The sequence below is a fragment of the Ruditapes philippinarum genome, unplaced genomic scaffold (assembly GCF_026571515.1).
Source record: "Ruditapes philippinarum isolate M1 unplaced genomic scaffold, ASM2657151v2 ctg2155_1_1_1_1, whole genome shotgun sequence".
Classification (NCBI taxonomy): domain Eukaryota; kingdom Metazoa; phylum Mollusca; class Bivalvia; order Venerida; family Veneridae; genus Ruditapes; species Ruditapes philippinarum.
In genome coordinates, this window is record NW_026861489.1 from 214,133 (window position 1) to 236,196 (window position 22,064).

At 33.1% G+C, this 22,064-nt stretch overlaps 1 protein-coding gene across 2 annotated transcripts in view; it reads right to left on the reverse strand.

The window, feature by feature from the left end:
• The window catches only part of LOC132715816 (FRAS1-related extracellular matrix protein 2-like), a 107,392-nt gene that overhangs the window by 23,035 nt on the left and 62,293 nt on the right, over positions 1 to 22,064 (reverse strand). For both annotated transcript variants that reach the window (XM_060698894.1, XM_060698893.1), the window contains exons 3-6: positions 4,023 to 4,169; positions 3,593 to 3,673; positions 2,235 to 2,384; positions 1,800 to 1,925 (exon numbers count right to left, since the gene is read on the reverse strand). In XM_060698894.1, the coding sequence (XP_060554877.1) occupies positions 1,800 to 1,925; positions 2,235 to 2,384; positions 3,593 to 3,673; positions 4,023 to 4,169 (504 nt within the window). The remainder of the gene's footprint in view (positions 1 to 1,799; positions 1,926 to 2,234; positions 2,385 to 3,592; positions 3,674 to 4,022; positions 4,170 to 22,064) is intronic.

A 22,064-nucleotide genomic window follows, 5' to 3' on the forward strand; every position in this document is an offset into this window, starting at 1 on the left:
ATCTTCATTCTCTACATAGCACAGTGTAGTATCAATTTCGATGTATCTAGAATTAAGTATATTTGCACATGTTTTGTGCACCAAGAAAACTATTCATTATTTTTTATTAGATTGACATCTGTCTATCAAACATTATCATGACAAATCATGTGATATGTTTTCTATTTTACAACTTGTAAATCAAAAATACAACAATTTTTGGGGAATGTTTTTGCCTATGATTCAAAACAGATAAAGAATTTACAACAGCATGAATCATGTACTGTTTTAGAAGCCATGTAAGTAAAGTAACTCTGAGCCAGCTGCTGGCAACAGATTCTACACATGTGACCAGTGATGACAAAGATCTGCAGGTACATAATTATGTGCCATCTGATCATGGTCTCCACTGTTTGCTATTCAGTCCACAGGCACGAGTATCGGACCTGGGAAGAAAAAATATGACCAGATTGATAAAATAACCTGTGTTCATCTTAAAAGGTCAAAAACCAAAAAAAAAGAAGTAAATAATGACCCCTTTAAACAAGAGCTGTCGGTAGGACAGCAACGCTCGACTATTCTTAGTGCTTGATAGTAAAAAAAATGCTTGAAACAGTTACCTCCTCCTGTCTACAGGTTGGGGTCATGATGGTGAACAAGTGTGCAAAGTTTCAAAGCCATATGTCAATGGACTTTGAAAATATTTGAACTATCACAAAAACTTTAACGTGAATTTTAAGTCGAAAAAGGGGCACAATTCTGTCAAAATGCTTGATAGAGTTACCTCCTCCTGTCTACAGGTTGGGGTCATGATGGTGAACAAGTGTGCAAAGTTTCAAAGACATATGTCAATGGACTTTGAAAATATTTGAACTATTACAAAAACTTTAACGTAAATTCTAAGTCGAAAAAGGGGCACAATTCTGTCAAAATGCTTGATAGAGTTACCTCCTCCTGTCTACAGGTTGGAGTCATGATAGTGAACAAGTGTGCAAAGTTTCAAAGCCATATGTCAATGGACTTAAATATTTGAACTATTACAAAAACTTTAACATAAGTGGTTACGCCGACGCCGACGCAGACGCCGACGCTCGGGTGACTACAATAGCTCTACTTATTCTTATCGAATAGTCGAGCTAAAAATATACTATAAGTTAAGAGGAGGCTGGAAACTCCAGACTCGAGCCTACGGGCACGGTATTCATTTTCGGGCCGTTGTGGAAACAATTGGCCAGACAATTAAAAAAATTTTTATCACCATTTCACCTTTGTATAAAACTTCTTAATGAGACCAACCCCAAGTATCTAGCCCTTCCCGTGCATGAAATATCTATCGGGAAACGAGAAATTTCGTGCTAGAAATCCTTGGTAGACAAAATTGCGGCACAACGATTCGGTACGTAAACATAGACTAATACATGTTTGTCAGCTGAGTACGGGTCAAAATCACTTGAATTTACTAAATAATATTACTAAATACAGTAAGTTGGACCACTCACAGCCGTCAGTAGCATCTGATACACGCGAAACTCAATTTCAAACCTTTCCACGGTCTGTAGATTCCTTTCTACGCCATTGTCAATCAGCTGTTCGATATTTTGTAATGAGTCTTCTGATTGGCCAATAGCAACAAAACTGCAACGTTTCACACAAGGATGCCTAATGGCATAGAAAAGCATTGAAAGACCGTGTAAATGTTTGAAACTCATATCTCCTGTGTATCAGATGCAATTGACAGTTGTGAGTGGTCTCATTTAATGAATTTAGTAAGGTAAAGGTAAATAATTATTGCTCTGAGATTACATATAACAAACATTTACCTTCTGCTGTATAACATATGACCATAAATTCGTCTGACAAATCTCCAGTCCTGAATATTGGGATCTCCAACTTGGAGGTCTTTTCTTCTACACTGTATAAAACTTCAGGAAAGAAAACTGTTGACTCTGTGAAAATATAACATTTATTGTTTACAGTTATCATATGCAACAGTTAGGTTGTTTATCATATTAGGTAGGTGAAGTAATCATTCAATTCTTTTAAGAATCAAAGTCTTGGCATGAGACCTTGTACTATCAACATACTTAATGTTTACTCTATGTCTGCAATGAACTTCATTGATGAACTTTATATTTTGTGTATAAAAATTGCTTATCTTGTTAAATCAAATTAAATAATATAAACTTCTGCAATTGCATAATATCTGGAATAGGTCGGTAATAGAATTGCGTCAATAATACTAAGTTTGAGCATACCATCTTCAGGATCCACAATGGTAATCATGGCAACATCAGGGTATTCAAGGACAGCAGAAACAGGGTCTGTCATCTGAAGAATCAGGGTCTCTTCTCTTTCATAAATATCATCATTTCTGAGACGTAAACTCCATGGCTTCACTGTTTCACCTGAAAAGAATAACAACATCATTTATTACATATTTGTTATGGCAATAAAAAAAATACTCAGAACAGCAACACAGCCTTTGACCAATCTTCTGGTAAATAAGGGATTCTCTTTATTCTTAGTTCTGGCCTTCTCTTATAAAGCCACAGATGTGTGTTTGAAAAGGAATGGTGAGATGAAGGATATATAATGCATAGTTGATGCAAAATAATGTACATATTTTTTAATTGAATGCGTTTTTGTTTAGAAACAATTGTTTTATCATTAAACATCCTATAATATTATCAAAACACATCATAACCAGTATAATATACTATTCTTTATTGTTAACAATCAGCTTTTAAACTATTTTCCCAGTAAATTTCATCAAAGATGTATTCATACCTATTTCTATTAATTTAGGTTATCATTTCTAGCAACTATCTGTAGCAGAAGTTATTGGCCAAATAAGCCTTCTTAGAGCTTATTATGAGCTTTTCTTGAGAGCTTATCTCAGAAAACAGGATGTACAGTATGTGAACATAGTAAAAATACCACCTGTATTTCCTTTAACACTTTTATAAAGGCCTACCTCGTTGTTTTTAAACAGGTAAAATATACAATGCAGCAGTATTTCTACACAAGCTAAATTTTCTATAATAAGTGATTGATGCTCCCCAAAACTGCACATCTGTCAGTGTATTTCAAGACATCACCCAATAAATAATGGGTGTATGAGTAAAAGTGTAAAAATCTATTTTTAGTACTGTGACCTTCACCCAGGTAAGGGCTTTCTCCGTGGCAAGTGAGAAGAGCACCCAAGGTGTGTAACTACTAATCACAAAAGACATTGATCAATCAAATAACATTGTATGAGCAAATTTAATTAATATCTTTTTTTTTAAGCAATGGCAACCTTGACCCCAGTGACCCCTTGACTCCAAAGACCAATTGAAGTAATACATCAGTCCTTAACAGAAGGCTGTCTGAGCAAGTAGCACTAGTGAACTTGATGCCAGTGACTTCACAACTCCAACCATAATTTAAATGTATATGAACAAGAATTGACCATAAAGCTCTCCGACTTGGGATTCAAACCATAAAGTAAAGGAATTAGCTGGTCAATCGATCAACACTTATGCTTTTAAACAGAACTATTAGAACAGAACTTTACTTATGTTTCAGTATTTTTCATAGTTATGTAAGGAACAATAGATATATATTTCTGTACCTGGATTAAACTGTACTTGCTCGGAATATTGTCTGGAAACATCTTTCCCAATGCTTGCTGTTCTCTCAGTTACATTGATGGCTGCAAAATTAATCAACATTCAGTCATAAAAGAATACAAATACTTGTGATTATAAGCCCACGTTCCTTGACAAGAATGCCAGAAAATGTAAAATTAATTAACATTCATTATTAATAAATAAAAAATAAGTGCACTTACTGGAATCATTATTATTATTTATTGTTTTTTATTAACAAGAATTATAATGATAAAATGAAATGCTGGGAAACTTATTAGCCGACGTTCATTGAAAGAAAAAGTCAACATAAAAATAATAAAGAACAAGAGCATTGACATTTATTCATCAAAGATATTATGTAGTCACAATTCTTCATATAAAAGTAGGATATAAATGATTTGTACTACTCACTGACAAAGGAAGTTTCAGCAAGGAATCCACGCCGCTGGAGCATGACCAGAAGTGTTCCCTGTGTCTCGTTAACAGTTTGCCTGGCATGCTTGAATGAGATCCATCCCCAGTTTAGGTGAAATGGCTGGTTCTTCAAGGAATTCCCACCTGAAAGTAGAAAATACATCCATAATTAATACTGCAATCAGTATCTTAGTGACATACTAGTCTGAAGTAATACTGCCATGGTACCTGAATATACATGGTGATACAAGGTATAGTATGTTTAAGCTTTTAGGCAAGACATAAATTAATCATAGGTAAGTCATTGTTGTCATTAAGGATTAGTTAGCTACACTGACAAGACCAATCAGCAGATGATACACAAAAGCAACTGACGACATGTATACCTTTGAAAAAAACTATGCCAATTTGTTATCTTGAAAGGTAGACAAATTAAGAAATAATATATCCCAAACTGTGATTTTATTGCTCAATAACATCACTGTTTGGAGTTCGGATGCGGGGAATTATATCACGAGGGCGTAGCCCGAGTGATATAATGATGCGCATCCGAACGACAAACAGTGATGTTATCAAGCAATAAAATCACTGATTTGGATATATTATTTTGATTCTAACACGACATCAACAAATAAATGCTGAAGTACATGATAATAAGCTAAATTACGCCTGATTTGTTTCCGTACTTATTGTCAGCGCGTCACATTTTTAGTGGTTACGTCACGTATATAATGATTACGTCACATGTCTAAATATAGAACGCCAAACAGTGATTTTATAGCATAATAACACACACCTTCGGTTCTTCTATGTTCAATAGGGAAAAATGCGGGTCGTGTTAGAATACAATATATATAAAAGCATAAAAAAGTCATGGAATTTTCTTGGTATCTAAAAACTAACTAGAACTCCGCGAGTCGGATGTGTCGCCTTGTGAACAATGTAGTTTAGGGGAAATGGCCAGGACAAAAATGAAATATGAAAAATAACAAAGGGCAATAACTAAAAAAATAAGTGCAGAGCAGCAGTTACTGTACACTGCAGTTCTTATCAATAACATCTATCATTCTATGATGTTTCAAGTCCATAGCTTTCATACTTGAGGAGAAATGACCAGGACAAAAATAAAGTATGAAATTTAACAAGGGCCATAACTCAAAAATTAAGAAATGCAGAGTACGGATTCTTGTGCACTGCACTTCTTAATAATGAGATGTATCATCCTATGAAGTTTCAAGTCCATAGCTTTTATACTTAAGGAGAAATGGCCCGGACAAAATTTAAGTATGAAAATAAACAAAGGGCAATAACTCAAAAAATAAGAAATGCAGAGTACCAGTTCTTGTGCACTGCACTTCTTCTTAATGAGACCTATCATCCTATGAAGTTTCAAGTCCATGGCTTTTATACATTAGGAGAAATGGCCCGGACAAAAATAAAGTATGAAAATTAACAAAGGGCAATAACTCAAAAATTAGGAAGTGCAGAGTACTGGTTCTTGTGCACTGCATTTCTTCTTAATGAGATCTATCATCCTATGAAGTTTCAAGTCCATAGCTTTTTTAGTTGAAGAGAAATGGCCCGGACAAAATTAATGTATGAAAATTAACAAAGGGCAATAACTCAAAAAATAAGACCTGCAGAGTACCGGTCCTTGTGCACTGCACTTCGGGTTATTGAAAGAAGCATGCATACCAAGTTTGAAGTCAATCAGACTTATAGTGACTGAGTTATGCTCCGGACAAGCTTTAGGGGACGCCGACAACGACGCCGACGACGACGCCGATGCCGCCGCCGACACCGCCGACGAGAGTAACCCCTATATGTCACCTTTTCAAGGCGACACAATAAAAACAGCATTGTTTTTTGACAGCATTCAATCTTTTGCCTCTTAAACAAAATACCAGATAAATAAAGTATGTCAGTGGTTTTTATTATGTCTTACTTCTAAAATCAGAATATTCTAGGGAGGAAAAATACTAGTGCATAGATATGACATAACAAAAATATCATCATTTATCAAAACAGACTAGATAATAAGACAGGGCCTATAAACAATGTGGATTATTCTATATATATAAATTGATGCTTCTTTTGCACAAAAACAACATAACAAAAACAGACTCTGTAACTCTCTGCTTTCAACCTGGCATTTTTTTTCTATCATAAATTCATGTCAGTAGGAACTATCTGATAACATTATCATGCCAGTCTATAGCTAGAAAATTGCTGAGTTAAATAATCATTCTTTATGAGAAAACATAAAAATAATAAAAAACACAATGGTCTAAAAAAAAATGTAAAGATAAAATAAAAAACAACATTGTTTACTCAAATTAATAAATATTATAGATATTAAAGTATAATTAAGACATTTTTTGTTCAATTAGATATGTAATGGGGCTGAAAAAAAATTGCCCAAGCTCTTATGTTACAAAATCTAGTAAGACATGTTCTTACTTATGTTAATTAATTACACATAAAAAAGACTCAATTACTGGAACAGATGGGGGAATTTCATGAGATTCTCTCAAAGAATAAAATATGAAAAAAATCTGGTGCGGAACTAATTATATTTTACCCTCCCACCCCTTAAGCATAGAAAATTTACTCTCTGAACTCTTCTGGCCATTTTTAATTGGCCTATGATACGAGCATTGTGCCAGGCCATGCCTATATATAACTAACCCTAAATTAAATACTACCTGTAAGCTGATTTGACTATTTATTAAAACTCCTTAAATCAAGAAATAGTTAGCCACTAAAAAGCAAAGAAATAAATGATTGAAACAGCCAAAATTTGACAGAGGAAACTACTATAGATGTTTAAAATATTTAATGTTTTCTTAATAGCTATTAAGTAATTAAATATTCAAATTAAGGTCTACTCAGATTCAAGGAAAAAGTAGGGCAATACTAAGAATGGACAGATCAAATTCTAAGCAGATCAAGTTACTAATACATATAAAGCAAGGAAACCTCAAAATTTTGGAAGCTAATTTTTCCATACATGACCTGTCCAATTAAATAATGTATATCAGGATAAATACTTTGATAGTTTTCTGGTCGATGGTGTTTAAAGGCACTTCTACAGGTGCTGTCATTAAATCATTTGCTAAACAGATATCCAACAGTTAGGTGGAGACCTTAAAGTGGATTCCAGTGGAGATCTCCAGTATGAGGAGGCATGTTCCGTGAAACACTGAACAAAGCATCAAAGAAAATACCCCTAATTTAAATAGCTGCTTCATGTCTGATCTAAGGAGCCTGCTGAAAATCACTGGAGAAAAGTAAAGGAAACTGTTTGATTATTTACCAGGGATTTTATGAATTATGTAAAACATATGATATCTCTCATTTCTGACATTCCATGATTTCTCTGAAAGAATTCTAACATTTAATTAGAATAGACAATATTATCACTAATGTTCCAACCAATTTTCTTCAGTATATTTAGATTCCTTTGGCAAAATGATGGAAAAATGATATGATTCATAAAAGGCATGAATATGTTACACATGGTTAATTCCCTTGCCGGTTGAAGGTTGTACTTTTTTCAAGCCAGTAGAAAAAGAATAAGACAATGAAGCGAAAGTTTGCATATCTCGTAATGTATATGTGATTTATTTATTTTGATGTTTTTTATGTCAGTGTAAGAAGTTTGATGAAGAGTACTCAAGTATATTGAGTTATGCTCAGGGTTTTTTTTCCAAGTAAATCTGAAAAAAGGGGAATAACTCTAAGAGAAGGCAATGTAGATGTATTGTTCCTGCACACTGCAATTTCTACCAATGTGCTTTGTCAGTGTATTAAGTTTGAAGAAAATCCCTCAAGTTCTTAAGGCGTCATGCTTTGGACAAAGTTTATCAAATAAATCTGATAAAGGGGAATAACTGTAATAGTTGGCAAGATGGAGTTATTGTACTTGCACAATGCACTTCCTCTTAAAGTTCTCTGTCACTGTTTAAAGTTAGAAGACTTTGGTGTTATGCTCCACACAAAACTTAGTGAAGACAAAGACTATTTCTAATATCCCCTTCACCTTTGGCGATGGGATAATATGAACATACCATAATCATTTAGGAAAGCTATTTAATTTATTCTCTCTAATAAGCATAATGTTATTATTTTTGTTCTTCTTGCAGACAGTCCTTTGTGAAATCTTATCTCATATTTTTACCATGAAAATATTATTGCCCATTAGGATTTAACAGTAACTGCTTTTTATTGTCTATAAAATTATATCTACGATAAATCACAGTTGACATAAATCTACCACCAGCATCATGTGGGGTAACATATGATGTAACACATATGCTTTTATTCAGATACAGTAATTTCCTTGTGTCAATAGCCTGGAAAACCTCAAGTCAAGTGTGCTAAAATTTTCATTAATTTTATTTACTGGTACTTATGTAGGTCTTCATTTCATTCCAGTTTAAAACGCCTCTTTGATTTAGCATTAAATTAGATAAACAATATAATCAAGTGTATTCCATATACCATTGAATAATAAACCACCTGTGTAATGTTCCACTGAATATTCTGCAGTATGTATTGAATAATAGATAAACTTACTTCTTGTAAGAAATAACACAAATATTTGGCAAGCACCTGTATCTACTTTAATTATTTTCAAAGCAAGCCGCCTTCATTCCAGGTAATTGAGATATTTGCATAAATCTCTTATCAAATAACTTAATTATCTTCTTAGAACACTTGATACAAGACAGTGCACTAGGTGAATGTGGCAATGAATTACCAAATGTCTTTTTCTCTATTCCAAGCAAATTATGGTCACGTAAAAAATGGACAATGTTCTTGTTCAGCTTAGAATATGAAGACTTCCTCTGCAAAGTGACTAAAAGTGACTAAAATATTAAGATCCTGTAAATTTAACAGCTGAGACACTGAAACTGGTATAGACTACAACTGTCGGAGGAGAATTGTTTAATTTTATTGTTTAATTAGGTTAATTGCTCACTTTAGCACTGTGAGAGCTCCGAAAATTGCCAAACGTTTTTAAGGAATCGACATGAACATTGGACAAAATGTTTAACCCCTTATCCAGCTGTAAGTGTTTAGCCTTGTCACAAAGGCTCTGTACTGTTGGTAGCTCAATTTCAATATTTTGAATTTTCAAAAAAAATTAAAGAAAAGAAAAAACAGTTCCAAGTTTAAAGCAGGGAAAATCCATTACATTAAAGGTATACACTGTGTTCACAATATATGACATGCAAATCACATCAGTGACCTTCACCATACTTCTTTGGCATTTTGGACCTTTGAATCAATCTTCTTGTCATGTGGAACACTTGTACAAAGATGTTTCACACCTTTTTCTAATTTATTATTAGACAATCTTACAACAATGGAATAATCAATAATCCTTACAGATGGAATTGCCCCTTTTTTAAAATAAACTTTTGTATCATTTCTTTTGTTATTTAATATTATTGCATAGAGGACTTTGGTTACCTACTCATACTGTAACAAAATAAAGTCTATTTTTCTCTCATGTTATTTATTGTAAAGACAGCCCTTAAACCCAAGTGGACAGACTTAAAACTAAAAATTTAATAAACTATGATACAAACAAGCATTATTATACTCATAAACTAACCCACTGAGCCAAGTCTTAACATAATTATATAGGTAGATTTTAGTATACACAATGCTCTACTGAATTTTGATTGATCTTGGAAACATTGATTACCCTGACTTAACTGTATCTATCCTCTACTGTATCATAATATAAGTGTGTTTTATGGATCCTGTAACTGCAATTTGTTGCAGAAATGTCTAAATAACTGACAATTTACTCAAGGAAACATCCTTTTTTACAGCTCTAAAATCCTATCTGTAACCTAACAAGGCAAGTGAAATTTCTCATTATATATTTTTTTTATATCGAGGACGAAAATAAGACTTGTTCAACAACTGACGCAAGTTAAATTGGTTTTTTTCCTTCACTTTTTGTGTCAGAATTATATAACATAAAAAAAATTCAAAATGTCACAAAAGTATTTTCAGACTTTTTTACTGAAGCTTTTGTTCATGTTTAAGGGTTGTAATAAGGTGCTTTTATAGACTATTGTAAATTGGTGCGAAAGGGTTGTAACTCATAATTTCACCGAAAATGATTTTATGGTATTTTTCAATGTAGGAGCAATATACACACATGTTGTAAAAATATTGAACTTGAAAGCTAAAATTAAACTACCAAAAAAGTATATATGTCCAAAGGTTGTAACTCAAACAGACATATTTTGTTGGTGCGAAACGGTTGTAACTTAAGTTACAATCGTTTCGCACCAACATTTTGATAATATTTTGAATAAATCCTAGTGCAAAACAGTTGTATCTCAATATCTTATATCATATTCTGTGAAATATTTAGTGGATTATTTCTTTCAAACTAACTGACAAGTTTATAAAACAGTCTTAGCTTCTGATTCCTTGTTATTTACATTATAAATTGGTAAGCTTTCATTCAGACATAATACAAGAATTTGAATAACTTACACATATTCAAACATAAATCAATTCCAATGCTTGTTAAAGAAACAATTATATCATAGTACATTGCTTTATTTGACTAACAGTACTGTTATAGTGATTTTTTTTCAACATAAAAATTGTCATTGGTATAATGTTGCATTGTTTGCAAAATAGCAAGTAAAAGTAATGGACTTATTTTGGTTTTACGAAAATGAAATTAATTATAAATAATTATTGTCATACAATATATTATGATTGTATCATAGTTTGGAGACTTTTGAAAACAAGTCAGAGTTAAATTGCATACCAATACATGCACATTGCTTTAACTCACTGTCAGTCTGGAGCTTGCTTGTTAACTGGTTCATTTTTTCTGGTTTTTATTTGTTTGGGTCGTCAGACCAAACAAATAATGGTAGCGAAATTTCAGAGTCTAATGTTGTTAATTGCAAACGCCGAAAGTAGTCCACTTTCTTGAAGCGGTTACTTCCCTTTATATGTACACTAACACCGAAAAATTCAGGGGAGATCACTGCGTAAAGATGGTCAAAGACAGGCGAATTAATTTTCAAGCAAAATAATTCCCGAATGGTCGAAAATTTCTAATATTGTTTTATTGTATTTTCTGATCGAAATTAAGTAAATACAAAGCGGACATTCAACCTCTGACACAGAAGTTCACAACAAACCTAACAACAAGTAGTTCCCAAAACAGCTTAAAACTAGCGATTTAAAAGAAAGAAATATTTTTATTTTGTTACAAATATCCAACAAATAACAACGCATTCAAAGTTTAAAAATAGCGTTGGCTAATAGAATTGTCAATAAATGCACAATCACAAATTACGCGGATGAATATGATTTTATCAATGAAAATACTATTTTTAGCGATGTTGATTACCGAATACTACACAAACCGAGTAGTGGAATATATAGATTCTACATGTCGGACTGTTTAGGCGAGAAGATTTTCGCTAAATTATTTACTTCAATTTTAAACAACAGGTTTATCCTGAACAAAATACCTCGAAATTAATAAGGATAACAAACCCGAAATGCAATGGAAGTTCTAAATATAGAATGACCTGATGTTATTCAGAAATTTGTGTAACTTCTCCGTGGTGCAGGGGTAACGCGCTTGCTTCAGGGGTGAGAGGTCTGGAGTTCAAATCCAAGTCGAGGAAAAATTTTTTTTAAATTCTTTTTTAAGTGTCTTTGTTAAGGAAGTAGCCATGATATGCAAGGATAAAGTGTGACTGTCGTAAAAAATGAACATAAATGATTTTTTGATGCATGTCTAGTTATTCAGAGTTCCGTATGTATCAAACCCTGGTGCCTTGCAAAATGAATTATAATACATAAAAATAAACTTATACAGGAAAATGCATACAGATATACAGTACGATTAAGATTGCAAAGATCAGAAAATACCACAGAACTTGCATCCCTTTGATTCTTTATAAATATACATGCTTATAGTAAGCCCCAGGATTATTTACATCTGTGTTAAACAACAGTTAAATTCGTTACAAGCCCTAATTTAGAATAATATGGTTTTCTACAGGCCGTTCACATATAAATTCACCGTGGCTTAAGGGTTTTCGCGCACGCCTATGAAGCGAGAGGTCTTGTGTTCAAATCCCAGTAAAGGCAACTCATTTTTTTTTTCAAATTGTTTAAGTCAAATAAACATTGGATTGCATATCAGTGTTGCAATAAGTCTTATAGCCAATTTACTACAATTAAAACGCTGGAAAGCATTGGTGGCACTATACATATAATCTCACAACCTGCACCTTTCTTACTTTCTGAGACCCAAACAAATTCAGCGCCTTCTGTGCTTTGATTACATATTGTGACGACAGGGAAGGAGATAACAGTAGAAAAGTCATATTCAGATGCTTATACATTTGGTACTTTTTTCTTGGATGACTGGGAATGTGTTGTTTTTTTTGCCTAAGATACAAAAGAGAAAGAACATCAAAACAATCGGCAATCTGATTTATACTCTCATACAAATCCGACAGCCTCGTGTTTCGATGCTTTTTTAATTACTAAATATTAAAATAACTTAAAGAAATTATACAATTATTACTCAATTCTTTATTTGGTTTTAAACTTACATGAATTACTTTTATAACTTACATGTATTACTTTTGGAATATTTTCATGTTTTGTCAAAGACAAATTGTATAAATTAATATTGTACTACAATTTATTTACGTTACAAGACAATGTCTGACTAGATATGTGAACAAATTTTTCTTTGACAACATATTGTGAACAGTAAGTTTAGATACATATACATATATATAGACAAAAGTATTACAATATATTCTAACACGACCCACATTTTTCCCTATTGAACATAGAAAAACCGAAAGTGTGTGTTATTATGCAATAAAATCACTGTTTGACGTTCTATATGTAGACATGTGACGTAATCATTATACACCTGACGTAACCACCAAAGATGTGACGCACTGACAATAAGTACGGAAACAAATCAGGCGCAATTTAGCTAATTACTATGTACGGCAGCATCTATTTGTTGATGTTGTGTTAGAAATGAAATAATATATCCAAATCGGTGATTTTATTGCTTGTCATTCGGATGCTGATCATTATATATAATTCCCCACATCCGAACTCCAAACAGTGATGTTATTGAGCAATAAAATCACAATTTGGGATATATTATTTCTTAAATAAAAGGTGTTTATGTGTAGATAATTAAGATAATATATCCCAAACTGTGATTTTATCGCTCAATAAAATCACTGTTTGGAGGTCGGATGTGTGGATTTACGAGGGAGTAGCCCCGAGTGATATAGTGATGCACATTCAATCAACAAACAGTGATTTTATTAAGTGATAAAAATCACCAATTTGGATATATTATTTTGATTCTAACACGACATCAACAAATAAAATTTAAATGCTGTACTACCTTATATATAGCTAAATTGCGCCTGATTTGTTTACGTACTCATTTTCAGCGCTTCACATTTTTAGTGGTTACTTTGCGTGTATAATGATTACGTCATTTGTCTTAATATAGAATGTCAAACAGTGATTTTATTGCATAATAACTCACACTTTCGATCTTCTATGCTCAATAGAGAAAAATGCGGGTCGTGTTTGAATATTAAGTAAAATATGTTATTGACCCTTTGTTTTCTGTTAGATAAAAGTAAATTATCAGATATATTCTATCTGCTATTTCAAATCATTCTTAAAGATGTTAATCTCTTCCTCAGCTGTATGTGCGTTTGTGTGCACACCTGTGAATTTTATTGGGGTGGGGGGATTGCATTTTGTAATTGTTATAATTTGCAGGCCTTATTTTTTCTCATTTAATTACTGACTAATGTATATCATAATAGACAATGAAATTTGGGACTGTAAAGAGTTGTAAGAATAGCATGAGCAGTGAAGTTAGAAGCTTAGAACATCTATTATCATCTTTCTCATAGTAAAGAAGATCCTGGATAATGCTTAAATAATATAATTTGTACACAAAAGCACATCCTGGAAATTATCTAAGTTTTCAAATTAAGAAAAGCCTATGTATAGAATAGATGTAAAATAAAATGAGAGTGTTCTCATCTTCTAAAGGCTTATATTAACATCTTAGATGGTTTTGTCATTATGTAAGTTTACATTTTGAGTTTTGATTCTTGCAAAAACAAACATATTTGGTACTTATGATGGGTTTGACAATCTGAACTGTGTGTCACATGGAAAAAAATATTATATATAAAGTGAATTTCTTTAAAAAAAATCATTTGACTGAAATTTTATTTTAAAAACATAAAATTTGAAGGTTTTTCACTGAAATATCTGAGGCCATATGTTAAATTAGTTCATACTAAACACAACTAAGCTTGGATCTGTTCATTTGACCCATTACATTTATCAGAATTTAAAGCAAAAATTTAGTTACAACCCTTTCGCACCAAATCATTTTTTGAATTTTTTTATTTTTTTGGTGCGAAAGGGTTGTAACTGAAACTTTATCAATTATCTCTTTATGCTGACAAAATAAAATAACCTTTCCAATCAATTATATATCAGTAAATGAATGAAAGCCAAAAACCAAAATTAAAGAAGTATTTATTAGAACGTAAAAGAATAAATAAGTTTTTTGTCTCTCCTGAACAATTTCAAAATATTGAGTTACAACCCTTTCGCACCAAGGCATCGAAATGTTTCTTTCTTTATGGGTATAATAACATCAGTAAAAGCCAAGTTACAAAAATCATTTCCTAATATTAAACATCATAAATACTGTGTTTAAATGTTGGGGAAAAAAGTCATTTATAAGCTTTTATTTTATTTGAGCAAATGTTGCAAAGTTTATAAATGTTACATTGGGATGAAAGACAAGGAGGGAGCGTCAGGCTGTACACTCTAACATGTTTAGAGCTATTATAAACATTGAGTTACCCATTTACAAACAAACATAATGAAATGAAAACTTTACAAGGACCTCCAATATAAGAGGAGGGAACCACAGCAAAGACTTCAAGAACTATTTAAACGATTATTTCAACACCTAATTTCTGTTCACACTTCACAAGCAGTCTATGTAAACATTTCATTCTGGGATTAGAAACTGGGGAAACAAACACAAAATATCTGCAGATGTAACATAAACTCTAGGAGATATTTTGTTCTACAGTCAATAATGATAAACGTTTCTAAATCCACTCACTGTAAGAATTTCTTTGGAATTGCAAAAATTGAAATTTCTGCTGGCAGTATCGCCTTTGTATGCCTAAGTATAAGGCCCAAGAACTTCAATATTCATGCATACACATAACAATATAGTTAAATGCCATTAAGAGTTTTTTGGTCTATAGAGGGCTACTATACAGAGGCTCCACTGTATATATACAACTCCCCCTTAAGCTGTCTGATTAGCTCAAAAGGTAGAGCGTTGGACTGTGAATCGGGCGACCCTGATTTGATTCCTGGACAGTGCAGGTCACTTTCATAACACGATCATATAATAATTTTTTCTATGGTCATTCGCACTGTACCTCTGCTCTGGTATGTGCAGAAGTTATCAGTTCCTTGAGAAAGTAAAGGCACATTAAACAGCTTGACAGGTTACCCAAAACGATGCAGTGGCCAACTGTGCTCTGGTAAATTCGATGATCAGGAGGGTAAACTACCAACAGTACCAACACCACAACATGTCCCTTTTACTGGTGAAGAAAGATCTTACATGCCCCTATGTACATGCATCATAACCAAGTATGGGTGGACATTCAGAAAGAATATGCCAGTTAACTAGATAAACATTCTACTGACAAAAGTACATCATAATGATGTATTTAAAATAGATATTAACAGTTAAAAAAAACACACTGATAAAACTTCTATCTGTAAATCTTCTGTTAAAGGAGAGAAAAAGATTTCATCAACTTTTTTTATGTCACATCATATTTGATGTTTATTGCCAATTATACTTTTATTGCAGAGTAGATAAATTGGAAGCTGTGAAAAAATACTTAAATACATTGGCGGGTAATTGCTAAAAGCATAAAAACTAAAGGCAAATCAGGTGGAAATTCATGATAACTTTGTCAGAGCAATATTTTATATTAACCACATGTTATTTCTGAATACTGAGTCATATCATACCGGTAAACGTAACCTTTATTATAAGGTTACCACATAAAGTTACATTTATAAACTTGATCAATGAGTAGCTGAAATAAGGCGTTTTGCTTATAGCCAATCATAGCATCCCCAAATAACCCACCCAGACGCAACAATATATACTATTAACAAGATTTGACCATTTCTACCCATACATCCCTTGTCTTAGCCAATCAGTATAGAGAATTTAATATTACAAAATGGACAACAAAGACCTCAAAATTGGCACCTACGGGGGCAAGCAATCTGCACTGTTTTTTGTTGGGATACCCATATAGAAATGAAATACTGTCTTCATATCCAGTGTGTAGAAATTGAGAAAGATAAAATGGTACTTTATTGTTGACATGGTTTACAGAGCATTTAAATTTTAAAAACTTACGTTATCTTTATGTTTCAGTCTTTTTTTTTCTCATTTTTTTCCCAAGAAAATATTATAATCAAGAAAACAAAAAATTTAAATATGACCTGGTGTATTGTTTAAGGAGAAAACGCTGTTTGTTTGAAATTAAAACAGCATGTAACTAGAGACACAAGGCAATTTCTCCGTCTACAATATTTCCAGTTTTAAAGTATATTAGAGTGCATTTCCTGGGGTGCCAAATCTCAAGTATTATGACATGAACACTCAAACTCTCATGTGCATTTTGTTTATCAAATTTCTTGGCAACCATCTTAAATTTGTTACGCAAATACTCCAAAGTGCTATGTACCTGAAGGAAGTAAATCTTTATTTCATTATTGCATAAAATATTTATGATACATACATGTTTTAGAAAGCTTAATTCCATTCTCAGATTTTAAGGTTTTTTATATTAACTGATATAGATAAGTTTTTATGGTGATTAATATTGAAGAGGGATGAAAAGAAGTATTTTACCTGTTAAACTTTAAATATTACGATAATAATTATATAAATGATGTCATAAAAGACATAAAAAAACACAGTGTTAAGACCAAGAAAAATCCTCGATACCTTTGATAACATTCTATAGCATTAAAATGGTATAAAAATCATACCAGTATCAAAGAAAAAGAATTAACAAGGTCAAGAGGTTATAAATACTTTTCATGCTTTTCCTTGGAAAGTTAGTACCACTACCCTTTTTGACGGCTTTAAAATATTATGATTATTTTTCCAACATACAATTTTTTTTTCATGGTATCTTTGTTGTTATTTGTAGAAAAGTTAAGAAAAATCAAACAAACAAATGTTTACAACAAATTCCTTTGTTTTTCTAATTTGTATTCATAACTGTTGATTTTTTCTGAACAAATTGATCAGGAATCAACAAAGCCAAATAGCATTAAGTGAACCAAAGTTTGAAAAAAAAGTAAATAAAACAATAAAAGAATCCCTTTCCTTATAACATAAATTATAGAGAGTGAATTTTTTACTGTAACATTTTAAGACTATGATTTCAAACCATTTACCTATATTAAAGGAAAGGTTCAATCACTTAAATAAAAGAGCACAATGTATTTTTTTCAGTGACAATTTACTTCCCCAAGCAATTATCTTGTTTGCAACACTGTTCATCATGAAGGTATCATATGGGGTAAATAAATAATGGCATGGAATCAGTCCATGTAAATTTATATAGAAACTTTAACCATAAGTATTAAAGTTTAGTTGTTTCTCAAATTGCCACACAATCCTTAAAACAGTGCATAATTGCAGTTTCTCAGAATTGTTTTCAATCTAAATAACATTGTCTGCCTATATATTCACTTTTGGAAAATTTGAAACTAAATACACCAGAATTGATCAATAGGGAAAAAAGGGCTATTTGATCTGATTAAAAGGCAAACAATTTACAGGCACATTGTAAATCAACAAAATCAATGGAAACTTTGTAAGTGTAAAAGACTTAAATGGTCTCAAATAGAAAAAAATACCCATCCACTATCTCTATAATGTGTCTGGGAACAATAGGTTACTAATTGGATATGTTGAAAAAAACCAGCTTATTTACAGTTTTACAGGTGTATCAGGTTTTAGCAGATGTCAATTTTTAATTGAATGTCCACAATGATGACTGAAATCACAAAATTAAACTGCATTTTACATAAAGAGAAATATTAAATGTAAACAATGTTTCAACAGCATCAATAGAACATTTCTTGAAAATGATGAGGATAAAATGTTACTGCACAGTAGACCATGATGATAACAGATTACTGATAGGGTTCTGCTAGACATTCACAAAATTAATATTGATTGGCAGGAAGAGAAAGATAAATATGCAATTTAATTTTGACACACATACAAAAAAAAAACAGAGATGATATCATAAATATTTATCATTCTTTAAAATGCAGGATTTTCTTATTTAAGCGATTCTACAAAAAGTACTTTGGGCAATAAAACATTTCATATTTCAAGTTTTTAGTTAAGCAGAAACTGTTAGGATCAAATGACAAATGTAGTGTCTAGCTTAATTGAGAGAAATACCCCTTATTCATTATAACAGGCAATTAATTTACAGGGTATACCAGGATTATGCTTTCCCACATTTACAGATTCTATATCCATTTGGGCTACATTGAAATCTACAGCAGTGAGGGATTTAATTTTTTTTAGATCTAGGCATGAATGATTCCAGGATAGTCACAGCACCCATACCTACTATGTCACAAATTTGTGGTTACATGGCAGTGTGGTGTAGCATCAGACTAAAGTCAAAGGTTCACTCAAGCTCAGCTAGGGACAAGCCATTGAGTCCTTATATAATGCAAGAAAATTTACTCTCATAATTCTCAATACTGGTTGGTTCCAGGAAACTGATTGCAGATTGTGCTTCCAAGCAGTCAAACTATATTAAATTCTTTATAAACTAAAGGCGGGGCTCCAACACAAAGAGCTTCAGGTGGTCTCAGAAAAAATATTAAATTCAGAAAATAAAGATAACAGCATCCAGCAACAATAGCCATGTATCAGGAGTATCTTCTGTTATCAGTGACAATCACCTCCGAGTGCCAGGTCACTGTCAGACACTATCATACAGGGCTATATGATTGACTGACTTATGAAAGTGGGTGGTTAAAGATTAACAGTTCATCCCCGAAATATAAAAATATCAGATACAATAATTCAGATAAAGTACAGTCACTGACTCAGGGTGTAAAACTACATGATACCTGGGTGGAGTGATAGCTTTATAGGTTAAAAATGAGACAGATAAATCAAATATATCCTGCAGAGAACAAAAACATTTATAAGGAACACCAGTTATCAGAACTGAGACAGTAAAACAAAGTTTTATTATGTCTGTGATTTAAATAGGAAAATATATCCAATTTTATTTGAAATTTGATTTAACATTAATACATATTTATTTAAGCTTCAGTATTATGAAATTTTCTAACCAGTTTCAGGTCCATTTTCTGGAATTTATAAATACAAAACTTATTTGCCATATGAAGAAACAAGATCATGACTTAAGTTACATGTTCATGCCTAGTTGGCATCATGAGGCAAACTCCTGCACCATTAGACCTACTCTCTCAATTCTGAATCGATGTTTCATATTTTTCAGTGTCAACAAAAGTAACAAAGTGATTTTTGATTCTGCTTTACACAATTAAAATGTTTTAAAATCTTTGTTATAATCTGTGTAAAACTAAAAACAAACCTATGGATCCAAGTAAAATTAAGAAAAAAAATTGCTCTGTATAAAACTGAGCTTGTTTTGAGAAAAACTCAGCAAAAACAGTTGAATTGTTCTTAGAAAACCGAGCAAAAACAGTTGAGTTCTAAGTACAAGTGTGTAAGCCTGGTAATGATATGTACTTAATCTGAAAGGTTATTAGAATCTAAACAGATTGCATGCTTAAACATATAACAAATCACAAATATATCTCTTGTTAGTAGATTGCCATGTGATTACTTACTTTCTTTGACAAAATCAATGTTAATGTTTACCATTAAAAGAGGTAATGTTCAGTTGTTAAATAATCTGATAACTGAAGACACAAGTTCATTTGATTTGCCTATAGATTTAAAGATTTGATCATATAAACTCCTTGCATGCTACTGGCAATTACAAGGCTAAATTACTGTATTCTGAGGCAGCTAAAATAGTTATAGACATCTGAATTCCCAAGACATATGCCCCTACTGCAGTAAAGCATCACTTGACATTTGCCCCTATTCAAAAGGTGCATCATTGGACATTTGCCCCTACTCAAACAGTGCATCACTGGATACTAGTCCCTACTCAAAAGGTGCATCACTGAACATTTGCCCTTACTCAAAAGGTGCATCACTGGACATTTGCCCCTACTCAAAAGATGCATCACTGAACATTTGCCCCTACTCAAAAGGTGCATCACTGGACATTAGTCCCTACTCAAAAGGTGCATCAATGGACATTTGTCCCTACTCAAACGGTGCATCACTGGACATTTGCCCTTACTCAAAAGGTGCATCACTGGACATTTGCCCCTACTCAAAAGGTGCATCACTGGATACTAGTCCCTACTCAAAAGGTGCATCACTGAACATTTGCCCTTACTCAAAAGGTGCATCATTGGACATTTGCCCCTACTCAAACAGTGCATCACTGGACATTTGCCCCTACTCAAACAGTGCATCACTGGATACTAGTCCCTACTCAAAAGGTGCATCACTGAACATTTGCCCTTACTCAAAAGGTGCATCATTGGACATTTGCCCCTACTCAAAAGGTGCATCACTGGACATTTGCCCCTACTCAAACAGTGCATCACTGGATACTAGTCCCTACTCAAAAGGTGCATCACTGAACATTTGCCCCTACTCAAAAGGTGCATCACTGGACATTAGTCCCTACTCAAAAGGTGCATCAATGGACATTTGTCCCTACTCAAACGGTGCATCACTGGATACTAGTCCCTACTCAAAAGGTGCATCATTGGACATTTGCCCCTATTCAAAAGGGGCATCACTGGACATTTGCCCCTTACTCAAAAGGTGCATCATTGGACATTTGCCCCTACTCAAAAGGGGCATCACTGGACATTTGCCCCTACTCAAACAGTGCATCACTGGATACTAGTCCATACTCAAAAGGTGCATCACTGGACATTTGCCCTTACTCAAAAGGTGCATCACTGGACATTTGCCCCTATTCAAAAGGTGCATCACTGGACATTAGTCCCTACTCAAAAGGTGCATCATTGGACATTTGCCCCTATTCAAAAGGGGCATCACTGGACATTTGCCCCTTACTCAAAAGGTTCATCATTGGACATTTGCCCCTACTCAAAAGGGGCATCAATGGACATTTGCCCCTACTCAAAAGGTGCATCACTGGACACTAGTCCCTACTCAAAAGGTGCATCATTGGACATTTGCCCCTACTCAAAAGGGGCATCACTGGACATTTGTCCCTTACTCAAAAGGTGCATCACTGGTCATTTGCCCCTTCTGCAAAGTTGCATCATTGGACATTTGCCCCTTCTGCAAAGTTGCATCATTGGACATTTGCCCCTTCTGCAAAGTTGCATCATTGGACATTTGCCCCTTCTGCAAAGTTGCATCATTGGACATTTGCCCCTTCTGCAAAGTTGCATCATTGGACATTTGCCCCTACTCAAAAGGTGCATCACTGGACATTTGCCCCTACTCAAAAGGTGCATCATTGGACATTTGCCCCTACTCAAAAGGTGCATCATTGGACATTTGCCCCAACTGCAAAGGTGCAACATTGGACATTTTCCCCTTCTGCAAAGGTGAATCATTTGACATTTGCCTACTACAAAGGTGCATCAATGGACATTTTATTTATTTTATCAGGTATGATTATAGTGAATGCAAATCTAGTTTCTGTTTTGTGTACATAACCAAAATGTGTAAACAATCATAATTGTAAATAAATCAATTTA